This window comes from Mustela putorius, unplaced genomic scaffold (genome assembly GCF_011764305.1).
Source record: "Mustela putorius furo isolate JIRA1106 unplaced genomic scaffold, ASM1176430v1.1 tig00537350_pilon_pilon_pilon, whole genome shotgun sequence".
Classification (NCBI taxonomy): domain Eukaryota; kingdom Metazoa; phylum Chordata; class Mammalia; order Carnivora; family Mustelidae; genus Mustela; species Mustela putorius.
In genome coordinates this window covers 23747501-23762443 of record NW_025422471.1, presented here as the reverse complement: position 1 = coordinate 23762443, position 14943 = coordinate 23747501, and the positions used below count along the sequence as shown (strand labels likewise).

Here is a 14943-nt window from a genome sequence, read left to right as displayed (position 1 = left end):
TTATAATCTAATAAAAGAGTTTACAGCTTATCTCTACATATTTTCACAAGTATTTCTGAAATATGCCTCTAACCATAGAAAGGTCTAACTAAAGCAAAAGGTACCTTACTATCATTTAAAGTCAACAGCATGTTAGAGCTGTTATGACAGTGCAAATATATGATTAAGAGTAATACATCAAATTACTTGTTAGGTAACATTTTAAAATGACCTTAAGTTCTGCTAGTTTTTTCCCTTATGCCAAAACTTAAAACAAATTATTTGCAAGTATCATAGAATAACTAAATACTAAGAGTAACAAAATACTAATACTGATTTTCTTCATGAGAATAATAATTTCTGCTTCTGAAAACTTCAAATTATCTAAAAATTTAATTTTCACTCATTATTTAAAAATGAAATAATATTTGCTCCTCTTTCCATACCTAAAATGAAAAACAATTTCTAGGGTTGGAAAAAAAAATAGAAGGAATGTTAGTTTTGAGCTGGAATTTAAAAGTAGCAACAAAGAGAAACAGGTTGAGAATGAAAATGCCATCTCAACTAGAATATCATTCCTGTGAAGAAAGAACATTACAAAAAGAGCTTAACACCATGTGACTTATCAAAATACTATGCTGAGCACAATGGGTATAGCTTCCTATAAGCTACGATGGTGCATGACTGTTTTTATGGAACTGTAACCTTCCTACCTGAAAAATTAGAAACCTATCAAATCAAGATAAAGTTAAAGCTGGAAACAAGTCTATACCTTATTTTCTACTTCACAGCTAAGAGTGTGTAACAATATCTATTAAATACACATCAGGTCACATACAACACAGGACAGAGCTGCATGTGAAATTGACATAATCTCTTATTAGAATTCTAAAACAGAAGGAAAAAAAGGCTCTCAAAAGGACAGAATTTCATTGACTTTCTGAGAAGAGCAAATAACCAGTGACTGAAATACAACATTAGCAATAGATAACGGTCATTTCTACTGAATTGAAAAAGCCTTGCATTCCAAATCAAGGCTATAAAAAGCTTCGTGATGTGTTTGGCATTCTTCTCTTATATTATATTTCATTTTTCATTTTAAAAAATCCATAGTAAGTTCAAAACATTTTCATACTTAAAAGGATCTACTATAAAAATAAAAATCTGAATTCTAAACAAAGAAGTTAAGAGCCCTATTCCATCAAACATTTCTCCATTTGCAATTCATCTTGGTAATAGAGACAGAACCTGGGTAAATGCATATAGGACTTGAGGCAGGAGATTTTTCTTGCTCAATGCATAATTCATGTGCTCCGCCTGCAAAGTGTGTAAAATGAGAATTTCACACCGCAGCATGAGCCATGGAGCTGCAGAGAAAAGGCAGATGAAATCATATTTTACTGTGTGAATTTTATTTCTTACCCTCCCAATATTTATACAAAACCATCATTGACAAACCAAACACACTGACAGATCACCCACTGTTTCCATTGTGTTAGTACTTGAGAAGAGATCAGGCAGAAAGATAGACAATTTGTTTTTGTATATTTTTTTAAATAGAGGATTAGGTTTTTAACAGCTGAGTGACTGTATTAGACTTTTATAAGGACAACAGTAACTGATCTTAAAATCTCACTACAAAAATACCTAGTTATCAATTCATCACCCTCAAATCTCCATTTTGTTTCTATGGTATTCGATTATACACCTCAACACATCAACATTTTCAAAATAAAATACAAACTCACAGGGTTAAGAAACTGATTTCTACTTAATATATTACATTTCAAGTACTAAATAAAAGATCCTGGAAATATTTATTAAGCTCCAAATAATACAAATAAAAATATGTACTAATATATCTGTAAAGATTTTTTAAATGTACTATGCACGTTCATTTCATGCTGATTAAAAAAAAAAGCAAGTAGAAAAAAAGATATGAAAAAATAAGCACCTAATACGCTTCTAAAGAGGAAACCATTGTAAGGAAGATTGAAATTTAAAATGATAAAGCAGGATAAGTGATATGTAAAGTTGGTCAAACTCATATTGTACTTTGAAATCAACAAAAATTCAAGGCTAATTTCTAGCCTCACAGGGCAAGATATTTGCATTAAATATTTTTAATTAGAATTATCAACCAAGGACAATTTAATAACTCTCTTGCCTTCAAGTCATCTAACAAACCTGATTTTAAAAATCTGAAGCTCACACTTAACACTGGGCTTTAAAACAAAGTATGTTGCGAATAAATTGAGACTTCTTTGTAAGTCAAAAGTAGTCTAAACTGTTAAAAATATCTTCCCTATAATATTACTTCCCTATAATATTACTTCTACTTCAATAAGAAAGCTTCTTAATGACATTCACTTTGATTTTAAAGATCTAAACTGAAGTGAAATGATATTTCCGTTCTGGAGAACTTAAAATATAAGCTAAATTGGGAACGACAGAAATTGAAAGAGGCAAGGTTTTGAACTGTCAGAGTAAAAAACCAATACTCTACAATATGCACAGAAGTTATATAATTGCAAAATACATAAATACTTGTAAAAACACAAGTAAAACTTGTTTTCTATTTCTCAAACAGGGCAGAACACCAATCAGAAAATAGTTTCTTTCACTCTTATCAATTACCTATTTCATAACATATGCCAATTTTATCTTACCCCCCAAATCTTTCACGTGACAGATCTTTTACTAGGCATATCTTAACATTTACTAAGGGCTGGACAGACACTAGTCACAGTAACAGTAACTGGTCTATAGAGCCTTTAAGAGATTTAATCCCTCCCCAATAGGAACTAGTGAAGTTATATGAAATCCATGTAACCTGTGATAAAGTCTACTGACAGCATCTCAAACACTGCTGTGTATATATATGTAGTACTGTTTTTCTGCACATCTAGTATACATATATTAATCCTAATTTTGACTCAAATAGGAAATGCTCTTAATATGAAATGTTAAGTGCAAGTATGTTATATGTTTATTCCCACTGACAAATTAGGCTTTACACACACTTCACATAATCAAAATGCTGCTAATATTTATAAAGAAAATGCATAGAAGTTGTGTACAATAAATTTTAAACCATGGTTTAAAATTTCTATCATTAAAAAAAAGGTTATTTAAATCTTTGGCAGCTGTGCATAGACACAGAAGATAAAATCAGTATTATACCACAGTTAAGACATGAAGAATAGACTAACAAGGTGATAGTGGGAATAACTATTATATGTAGGAACACACTAATACACTGTCTAGTTTTTAAAATATCAGAGCCTAGATTCAATTAAAACAACTCAAAGTCTGGTAACTTTTTTAAAAACATTATTTTAAATAAAACTGTGACCATCTGTTCTACACAACATTTTAACTACAAGTAGAATATAACTTAATTATATCGGTAAAAAATAGGATAAAGTGATATAAATGTGAATTTTTTCCTGATACCATGTGGTCTACATTACTGATTTTCCTTTTCACTCTTCTATGTTAAATAAAATATTTCTCTTTACATTGTGTAAACTATGGGAAAGCACTTAAAATATGGAACTATTAAAAGTAATCTTGTTATAGGTATTTTTTGGGGGCAAAAGAACTATTTCATAAGAAGGGTTAGACTTAAAGTATTTTTTCTATCAAATATATTTCAGAAAAGAATACCTACTAATAAAATATATCTGCCCAACTAAAAAAAGTCACTGAACAAGATAATCTTTCTTTGGTCATTACTGACAACATCTGATCTAAAATGAGGACATCTTCTAATCAATAACACAAACAAACATAATGCCAGAATGTATGACTGTATATAGTTTCATGTTTTATGGTTATGTTGGGGCATGGTGTTGAATGACACACACCTCAAGAACACAATTCAACAGAGGTTCTCCCTCTTTTGATTGTCTTTACACCATTCACATGGGTAATACCTTCTCATCAGTAACATTTTTTATTCCATGCATTCTCAAATAGGAGTGACCAGATAGATTCCAGTTGCTCGAGTGGGAAAGCATACAGCATGTTAAGAGAACTACAAATATACAGTCCACTGGGATTAGAACACAGGGACCACAAAGGGAATCGAGACCAAAAAGGTAGGTTTGGGTATGCTAGCCTATAGATTTTTTATTGAACTAAGATGATAACGGGGCATAACATTATGGGTAACCTTAACATTAATCTGGCAAGGACTGGGGTTGGGGATCTGAGGATGACCAACAGCAATGGTCTAAGAATTGAGGTAATGGAGAGGTAATCTAGTATGCTGGTAGTAAGAAAAAAAGAAACAGATATGAGAGAATCTTAGAGAATCTCTAAGACTTGGCAACTTCGTAAACATACAGGATAAAGAAAGGGTCAAAGATAATTCTGGGGAGATCCAGGAGAAGAGAAAAGAATGCTAGCATCAAATGGCAGATCAACTCTTCTTCTGGCTATATCAGACTTAAGAAACCAATAGCTCCTAAGAGGTCTAAGATTTTGGTTTAAATTCAGCAAGAAAAGTTGGAGGCATTATAGGGATTTAGAGATGTCTTTATAGAAGTATTTCACATAATATTTTAGCTAAAGCCACAGGAGTGAATGAGTCTCACAATAGAAAAAAATATAGGAAAAAAGACTAAAAATAAATTGATTCACATCAATTAATGTTTTTGATAAAATGTTGTGTATCAAGCACTAACTGGGGGCTACGCTGACACTTGATATCAGAGGGGTTAAAAAGTGAAGCAATAGAAGGACTAAAAGGTCAAAGAAGTCAGAAGAAAAGGGATGCAAAGAGTTTCAAGTAGTACGGGAATAGTTACATAAGATCAAGAAGAATAATAACCAAAAGAAGCTCACTGGATTTGGGGAAATATCATGGCTGACTTTTCAGAGAGCAGTATCTGTAGGAAGTGGTAAGAGTGGAAACCAACTTTAAAGGGACTAAGAAATAACTGGGTTAAGAGATTGTGGACAAAGACTATCTAGAATATTTTTCTAAACTCTCACTCTCACACACTCTCTATTTCTGTGTATTCCCCCTCCCTGCTCCCCACCCCCCAAATGCTGGCAAAGCACTTGAGTGCCATGGTTGGCAGAGGAGGAAATTAATTAATGAAGAAAGAGACTGAAGGTGCAAAGGAGGCAGATGATAATCAACAAGTCCCAAAGTAAGTGAGGCTTTTTCTTGGCTAGGTGGGATCGCTTACTTAGAGCTACATTCAAAGGAAAAGGAGGATAAACAGAGATTGTGTATTAGAGAGCAGAGAGAGGCAGGAGACGCCCATAGTAGATGGCAGCTCAGTCCTCTGCAGAAAGGAGTCACACCTGGATATGAACTTATAACTTGAGTGGTATAAAAAGAGTCAGAAAACCACAGGAGATATTAAGAGTTGAAAAAGAATTTCAGTTCCTTACTGCACTGGTGTTCTATCACTCTACTACTGGTGGTCTCCCAGGGAATTAACATTCAAGTTAAAAAATGTTAACACTTGCTGTTCTATAGTTATATAGTGCTTTATACTGATCTTTCATATTTGATTTTTTATAATAGCACTTGAAAGCAGTAGAATAAGTATTAACATTTCTACTATATAGATGAGGAAACTGAAGCATAAAGATATTATCTTCCAAAAAGTAGAACACTATACCTATCCCATAGGACACCATAAAATAAACTGTTTTCAAAGCTATATATTCAAAGTACCTCTGAAGCCTCATTTTCATGCTCAATATCCCCAAAACACACTATCCAAGTGAAAGAAAAAGAAGAGAAACAGTAAAAGTATAGATTTAGTTTGGCTGCAGATTTTAAGGCATATGAATTTTCAGCACTAACATACTGACATGCTAAATTAAGGTAAAGCAGGCACCATCTGCCTTCATTACTCATAATCTAGAGCAGAAGCCACAGTACTTGTTCTAAGGAGGACTTCTACAGTTACAGAGTTGCCCATTATTAGAAAACTGGTATACTTATAATTGCACGGTTTAGTCCAAATCACTCAGAAAGGAATAGTAAAAAATAGTTATGGTGGCTCCATGGCAGGGAATATTTCAAGTGATAAATTAAAATGAACAATCCTATCTATTATAGATAAGAAAAGGCATTATAATATGGAGAAAATAAGCCACAAACACAAAACACATGGACATAAAAGTATCAACAATGTGACTAAAATCCAAATTTTTCAAGAGTCTTAGCTTACCACAATACTTTAAAATTTTATACTGATGTCCTATAGGAAAATATTTTCAATTAAGAGACACCAATCATTGAAAGTGTCTGACAAAGAAACAAACTGAATTGTTAACCTAGGATACTTCTGTGGCTTTTTAATGGGTTTCTCAAATCTCTGCTTCTAATACTAAGTAGGCACTAAAGTCTACAATTTTACAACTTCTGTAAAACTTCGTAAGAATAATGCACTTTAATTTTACCCACTTGACATTCATTGATTTCTTGCTTACTCATTTTCTAAAACACTGATTTCTTATTCTGGATTGTACTTATTGTCAATTTCTAAATCTCTTTTATTTTAAATAAAATCTTAAATTTTAAAACATAAAAGTAGGAAATGAATAATTTGATATAAATTATTTAATGTAAGTAGCAAATGAGAGAACACCAAACTCACTATGTGATAAATTTGTATACGAGGTCAGAGTAATAAACATAAAAATCACTAAGATTTTATGTGAATCTTGTAAAATAGAAATCTTAGATTATATACATAAACAGATAAAGTTTTAAATATAAATTCCTGTTTAAAATAGGTATCACTATATACAAGAATATTTGCAATAAGGTAAGACAAAAACTAGCCAATTTTTAAATATACTATTCTTTCTTTACAAAAAAATATGCTTATTCTATCATAATAAATCTCTGGATGGGGGAAGGCAATTATCTACTTCAATGAATTTATTTTTATCCTTGGCTACTCAGATGACTTTCTAAAGAATTTCAAGTTAATAGAAAATATAAATGAAAAAGATAATAGGTTAAAAAACTGAATTCACTAAAAGGCAAAGTTTGACCACATTTTCAACATATGGGATAAACAGTGTATTTATAAAAAAAACTACTGCACTTAAAGTCCAGGACCCATTTAGAGGAAAGGGGTAACAATTAAAGATCAGAAAAATATGCAATAGGTCTCAACTTTATATTAATAACTACATTTTTTCAATTTATACTTTTATTTTTTGCTGCTAGGCAGATAAGTTTCAGTGTTACTAATATGATATCAGAAAGCATTATCATTCTGTTGCATAAGTGACTCTTGCATTTGTTTTTAAATAGATGGCTACTTAATTTTTATTAACTAGTTAAATATCTATATCCTTTAATTAAACCTTTAAAAATATTCTATTACCCAAACACCTATTTTTATTTTCATTTAAAAAACTTTTTTTCAAACACCTATTTTTAAAAAGCATTATTTGTCTCAATTTGTTATAATGTACATATATTTATATTACTTTGCTCATTATTATCTGTGACTTCCTTTTACTTCCCCTTTTGCAAAAGCCCTTTATTTATTCCTAAAAACTGTCACATGCTAGCTCACAACAAAAAGGGCTGTAACTGATATTGACCTCTGTAATTTCAGTGGCAAAAGATGAGGTTAAAAAGAGTTTCTGGGATGTCAGCTGAGCGACTGATTCTTGGTTTTAGATCCCAACATAATATTGGGGTTGTGGGATCTAGTCCTGTCAGGCTCTGCACTCAGCGCTGACTCTGTTTGGGATTCTTTTCTCCCGCTGCCCCTCCCTGCCACGCTCTTGCTCTTTCTCTTTTAATAAATAAATCAATCCTAAAAAAAAGTTTCTAATGTCTCTGTAGGATTGAGGTAAACAGGAACCAATTATTTAATAAAACAAAAAAAGGATGAATAAAGATAGTTTTTATTTTAGTTGTCAGTGACAAGGCTGAATTTCTCAATTTCTTGATTTTCAACAAAATACTAATTTTCTTTACTTTTTCTTTTCTTTTTTTTTTTTAAGATTTCATTTACTTATTTGAGAGACAAAGAGAGCATGAGCTAGGGTTGGGGGGAGAGGTAGAGGGAGCACAAGAAGCAGACTCTCCATCAAGTAGGAAGACACGGGGACACGGGGCTTGATCCCAGGACCCCGGAATCATGACCTGAGCCAAAGGCAGATGCTCAACCAAATGAGCCACTCAGGCAGCCCCAAAACACTGATTTTCAAAAGTACTTATTCTTTTGGATAAGGCTATGAAAATATTCCCTTTTAGTTACAGCAATGTGCAATCTCTTACCTTAGCAACTTTTCTTGATTCAAACTCACTTTCAGATTCTGATTCAGAACCTGAAGAACTTTCTTCTTCTGAACCAGAATCAGCACTAAAAGAATCTGAAGTTTTAGATTTTTCATTTTCCTTCTCCCCATCTTCAGAATCACTGTAAGTAACAGATTTAAAAATACCAACTTTAAAATCCTTTATATATGGCAAATTGGTGCTATATGTCCATTTTGTCTATAAATCAGAATCTTTACTAGAAAAATACATTTCACTGAGTACTCACTTATTTTAGTATGTAAAAGACAATAAAAATGGTTTTAAAATTCCAGAACATATTAATAAAAAAAAAAATAAAGGTAGTATTATCTATACCAGATATATCAGAACCTGTTAAAAATCACTTATACTACCACATCACACATACGTCAAATGCAAAAGGTTATAAAATGATACTAAATGATATAAGCAGAAAATAATTAATAATTACATGTTTGGTTTACCAGAAATATATATAAGATGCTAATAGTAACAACTTCAAAGATATGTAAGGCTGATTTTAAAATACTGTCTCAAAATACTAAATGTTCATTCAAAAATTTAAATATTTATACATCTATTTTTGCTAAAATAGACTTGCACTCTATATGTTGTTTTGTCCAAGAAAATTATTTACATGTGTTCTGAAATGTGACCTGTAAACATATTAATGAGAAAATGTTAACTAGATCAAAAGATATTTCTTGTAATGCAAAGTCTTACTAACAACATAAAATCAACAAATATAAACTTTTAAAATTACCAAATGATTAAGAAGTCCAAGATGGCAGAGGAGTAGGAGACCTTAGTTTTGTCTGATCCCAGGAATTCAGCTAGATAGCTATTAAATCATTGTGAACACCTGCCAACTTAACCAGAGATCTAAGAAAAGAATAGCTGCAACTTTACAAAAATAGAAAAGCAACACTTTCTACAAGAATGACAAGAGGGAAAAACTCCCTTCAAAAAAGAGAACAAGAGGCAGTAATGACTGCCAGGGACCTAGTCAGTATGGATATAAGATGTCTGAACTAGAGTTCGGAATAATGATTATAAAGATACTAGCTGGGCTTGGAAAAAGCATACAAGAAAGTAGAGAACCGCTTTCTGGAGAAAGAAAAGAACTAAAATCTAATCAAGTCAAAATAAAAAAGACTATTAATGAGATGCAATAAAAAATGAAGGCTGAAACTGCTAAAATGAGACAGAAGAGAGAATTAGTGATATAGAAGACAAAATAACGGAGAATAAAGAAGCTATGAAAAAGAGAACTAGTGGACCACCTGGAGATTTCTAGAGATAAGTGATATCACAAAGTGAAGTAATACTAGAATAACTGGGATCACAGAAGAAGAGGAAAGAGAGGGGAAGAAGGTATACCGGAACAAATTATAATAGAGAACTTCCCTAATCTGGGGAAGGAAAGGGGCATTCAAGTCCAGGAGGCAGAGAAGCCCTCTTAAAATCAATAAAAACAGGTTCATACCCTGACATATAATAGTGAAACTTATAAATCTCAGAGAGACAGAGAGAAAATCCTGAAAGCAGCTGGGGACAAGAGGTCTATAACCTAAAAGGCTAGAAACATTAATTGGCAGCAGACCTACCCACAGAGACCTGGCAGGCCGGAAAGGACTGACATGATATATTCAGCTTGCTAATGAGAAAAATATGCAACCAAGAATACTTCATTCAGCCAGGATCTCACTGAAAATAAAAGAAGTGATCAAAATCTTGCCAAACAGAAATGAAAAGAATTTGTGATCACCAAACCAGCCCTACAAGAAATTAAAAGGGATCCTGTAAGCAAAGAAAGAGCCCAAAAGTAACAAAGACCAGAAAGGAACAGAGACAATATACAGTAACAGTCACCTTATGGGCAATACAGTGGCACTAAACTCATATCTTTTCAATAGTTACCCCAAATGTAAATGGGCTAAATGCCCCAATCAAAAGACACAGGTATCAGGTTGGATTAAAAAAAGCAAGACCAATCGATATGCTGTCTGCAGGAGACTCATTTTAGACCCAAAGACACCTCCAGATTTAAAGTGAGGAGGCAGAAAACCATGTATCATGCTAATGGAAATTAAAAGAAAGCTGGGGTGGAAATCCTTATATCAGACAAATTAGACTTTATTTTATTTTATGTTTTCTTTTAAAATTTTTATTTAATTGACATAGAAGTAGTGACTGAAAGATTTCAAAGTAGGCACCAGGCTTGTGAGTCAGCTGGAGTGAACCTCCATTAACAGCACTTCAGTCCTTTTTTCAAAAAATTATCACTTTTTTTTAAAGATTTTTTATTTATTTATTTGACAGAGCGAGATCATAAGTAGGCAGAGAAGCAGGCAGATAGAGAGAGGAGGAAGCAGGCTCCCTGCCAAGCAGAGAGCCCGATACGGGACTCGATCCCAGGACCCTGAGATCATGACCCGAGCCAAAGGCAGAGGCTCAACCCACTGAGCCACCCAGGCGCCCCCCAAAATTATTTTTATTAACATCTAATGCATTAGGCAAATTAGATTTTAAACTAAAGACTGTAATAAGACATAAGGACACGATATCATAATTAAAGGATCTATCCAACAAGGGGATCTAACTATTGTAAATATGTATGCCCCCAACATGGGAGCAGTCAATTATATACACTGATTTATAACAGACTCAAACACGTCGATAATAATACAATCATAGTAGGGGATTTTAACACCCCACTCACTGCAACGGACAAATCATCTAAGGAGAAGATCAATAAGGAAACAAGGGCTTTGAATAACACACTGGATCATATGGACTTCTCAGATATATTCAGAGCATTCTATCCTTAAGCAAAAGAATACACATTCTTCTTGAGTACACACGGAATGCTCTCCAGAACAGATCACATACTGGGTCACAAATCAGGTCACCACTGGTACCAGAAGACTGGGATCATTCCTTGCATATTTTCAGACAATGCTTTAAAACTGGAACTCAACTACAAGAGGAAATTTGGTAAGAATTCAAATACAAGGAAGCTAAAGAGTATCCTGGATACTTTTTGAATGAATAGGTCAACCAGAAAATTAAAGAAGAATTTTAAAAATTCATGGAAACAAATGAAAATGAAAACACACTGTTCAGAACCTTTGGGATGCAGCAAAGGCAGATCTAAGAGGAAGTATATAGCAATACAAGCCTTTCTCAAGAAAAAAGAAAGGTCTCAAAGATACAACCTAGGCTTACAGCTCAAGGAGCTGGAGAAAGAACAGCAAATAAAGCCTAAACCCAATAGGAGAAGAGTATTAATAAAGATTAAATCATAAATAAATGAAATAGAAACCAAAAGAACAGTAGAACGGATCAACAAAACTAGGAGTTGGTTCTCTGAAAGAATTAATAAGACTGATAAACCCCTGCACAGACTTATCCAAAAGAAAGGGGAAAGGACCCAAATAAATAAAATCATGAATAAGAGGAGAGATCACAACCAACACTGAAGAAATATAAACAATTATAAGAATATATTATGAGCAACTATACGCCAACAAATTAGGCAATCTGGAAGAAACAGTGCAAGCCTAAAGATGTATACACACAACGGAACCAGGAAGAAATAGAACACCTAAAGAGACCCACAACCAGTAAGGAAATCGAAGCAGTAATCAAAAATCTCCTAACAAACGAGAGTTCAGGGCCAGATGGCTTCCCAAAGGAATTCTCCCTAACTCTATGGTAACTAATCTTTGACAAAGTAGGAAAGAATATCCAGTGGAAATAAGATAGTCTCTTCAACAAATGGCATTGGGAAAATTGGACGGCCACATGTAGAAGAATGAAACTAGACCATTTCCATATACCACACACAAAACAAACTCAAAATGGAAGCAGGAATCCATTAAAATCCTGGAAGAGAGCACAGGCAGGAACCTCTGTGACTTCAGCCACAGCAACTTCTTGCTAGGCATATTTCCAAAGGCAAGGGAAACAAAGGCAAAAATGAACTACTGATTCATCAAGATAGCTTTTGCACAAAACCAGAAGACAACAGACAGAATGGGAAAAGATATTTGCAAATAACATATCAGATAAACGGCAGTATCCAAAATCTAAAAAACCTTACAAACTCAACACTCAAAGAACAAATAATCTAATAAAGAAATGGGCTGAAAACATGAAAAGACATTTCTTCAAAGAAGACACACAAATGGCCAATAGACACATGAAAAAATGCTCAACCTCACTAGGCAATAGAGAAATACAAATGAAAATCTCAATGAGATACCACCTCACACTAGTCAGAATGGCTAAAACTAACAAGTCAGGAAATAACAAACAGTGAGGATGCAGAGAAAGGGGAACCTTCCTACACTGTTGGTGGGAATGCAAGCCACTCTGGAAAAGAATACGGAGAGTCCTCAAAAAGTTGAAAATAGAGTTACTCTATGACCCAGCCACTGCACTACTCGGTATTCACCCCAAAGATACAAATGTAGTGTGTGTATGTATATATGTGTGTGTATCTGTACATATATATATATATACACACACATACAATATGTATATGTACAATGGAATACTACTCAGCCATTAAAAAGATGAAATCTTGTCATTTACAACATCATGGATAGAAGTAGAGGGTATCATATGAAGTGAAATAAGTCAATCAGAAAAAGAAAATTATGTGATTTCAGTCATATGTGGAATTTAAGAAACAAAACAGTGGATCAGGAGGAAGAGAGAGAAAAATAAAACAAGATGAAATCAGAGAGGGAGACAAATCATAACAGACTCTTAATCATAGAAAACAAACTGAGGGTTGCTGGAGGGGAGGGGGTAGAGAGATGGGGTATCTGGGTGATGGACATTAAGGAGGGCATGTGATAAAATGAGCACTGGGTATTATGAAAGACTGATGAATCACTGAATTCTACCTCTGAACCTAATAACACACTATATGCTAATTGAATTTAAATTAAAAAAATAAAAATATTGGAAAAAATTAAACCAAGAAAACTGGAAAAAAAAAATAAAAGAAAAAGAAAAAAACCAAATGATCAAACCTAAATGCTGATGCTCCTCACTCATCTGTTCACTCACTCACTCATTTAAAAAATATTAATTGACCACTCACCATGTGTTGGCAGTATGTTAGTGCTAGGATAACAATGTTTAATAAGATACAGATGATCTGTCTGTCTCCCTTACAGAGTGTACACTGCACTGGGGAATACAGAGAAGATGGCGATGACAAAAAAAAGTATGGTAAGTAATAAGTAATAAAGCATAATGTCATCAGAGATCATCTAAACAAAGTGAACCAAAATAGGGAATGCTTCCTAGAGGAAGAAACACATAAGCTGAGAAATAGGAATAACGCAAGGTGTAGGGATAGTCTTGGGTAGGGAGGTAGTTCTCCATGGAGAAAGAATAACATCTGAGTAGCCCAAAGGTCTCTTCTCAAAGAGACATATATTATGGTCTTCTACATTTTCTCAAAACTGAAGGTCTAATTCTCTTCCCGTGTGTATACTTAAAAACAAACAAACAAACAAACAAAAACCCTCTGCCAGGAAGTTTTAGAAACATCATACCAATTAACTAATTTAGGTATTTCAACATATTCTTAGTGGGTGTATTATTCTATAATACTCAGGAAACTTAAGTAACTTGCTCAAGGACACATTGCCTGGAGCGGCAGAACTGGAACTTGAACTCAGTTTGTCTTATTCTAAACACCATGTTTCCCCTACTACAGCATGTAGCTTCCTTCAAATGAAAATACTTTGGACTGTAAACTCAAATTTAATCATAGCTAGGACTACTAAGGGTGGTTTTAAAGAAACTTAAAGCTCCTTAGCTTTAAAAAACTACCACTCAGGAGCACCTGGCTGGCTCAGTCGGAAGAGCACGCGACTCTTGATCTCAGGGTTGTACATTCAAGCTTCATGTTGGGTGTAGTGATTACTTAAAAATAGAAGCTTTTAATAAAACTTACCATACAGCTACACTAGCAAAGTTCAAAAACAATTCTAAGAGACAGGCAGAAAAACATGGTGGGAGAGAGAGGAGAGACAAGGGAAGAATCGATATTTCCTTGAATTGATTTTTGTGGAGGAAATACGATTGCTGTTTATTAAAAATGAAGTCATGGTAACATCTCTGAGCACATGTAATTATATTCAATGCCTAAAAAATATGTGTTTTTTTCCCCTGTAGCAAAAAATAGCAATTTATTATCCCCAATTCAATGGTTAAAACATGTACTTAAAAATGCAAGGTTTTCAATGTATTCAAGATTCCCGCTGGTATAATAAACAATTCTTTTAAATTAAAACACAGGCAAAAAGAAAACTCCATTTCTGAAGGAAAAAACACACAATGAAAGTAATATAAATACACGATTAAAAATTTCTAGCATATTGACTTTTGCTATTTGGAAAATACTGAGTGCACTGAACAAAATTTTCCCTTCCTGGAAATGAGATACTTCTTATAAACTATATCATCATAGATATTCTGATATTAATCCAGAAGTACAAAATTTCTCTCAAAGGAAAGGATATTACAAACCAAGTAAATCCTTTGCTGCAACAAGTGAATGATTCTGCATACATTTAACTTACAGCTTTTAAGATAAAATTTTAAAGGTAAAAGTGTTATTTTGTTATGCAGCACTCAAT

General features: G+C 33.3%; 1 protein-coding gene across 6 annotated transcripts in view; it reads right to left on the bottom strand.

Annotated features, from left to right (window-relative positions):
* The window catches only part of AP3B1 (adaptor related protein complex 3 subunit beta 1), a 352907-nt gene that overhangs the window by 89032 nt on the left and 248932 nt on the right, over nucleotides 1-14943 (bottom strand). For all 6 annotated transcript variants that reach the window (XR_006604977.1, XM_004766831.3, XM_045074384.1 and 3 more), the window contains one exon: nucleotides 8258-8399. Coding sequence is in view for 5 of the 6 variants with exons in the window: in XM_004766831.3 (XP_004766888.1) it covers nucleotides 8258-8399 (142 nt within the window). In the remaining variant the exon portion in view is untranslated. The remainder of the gene's footprint in view (nucleotides 1-8257; nucleotides 8400-14943) is intronic.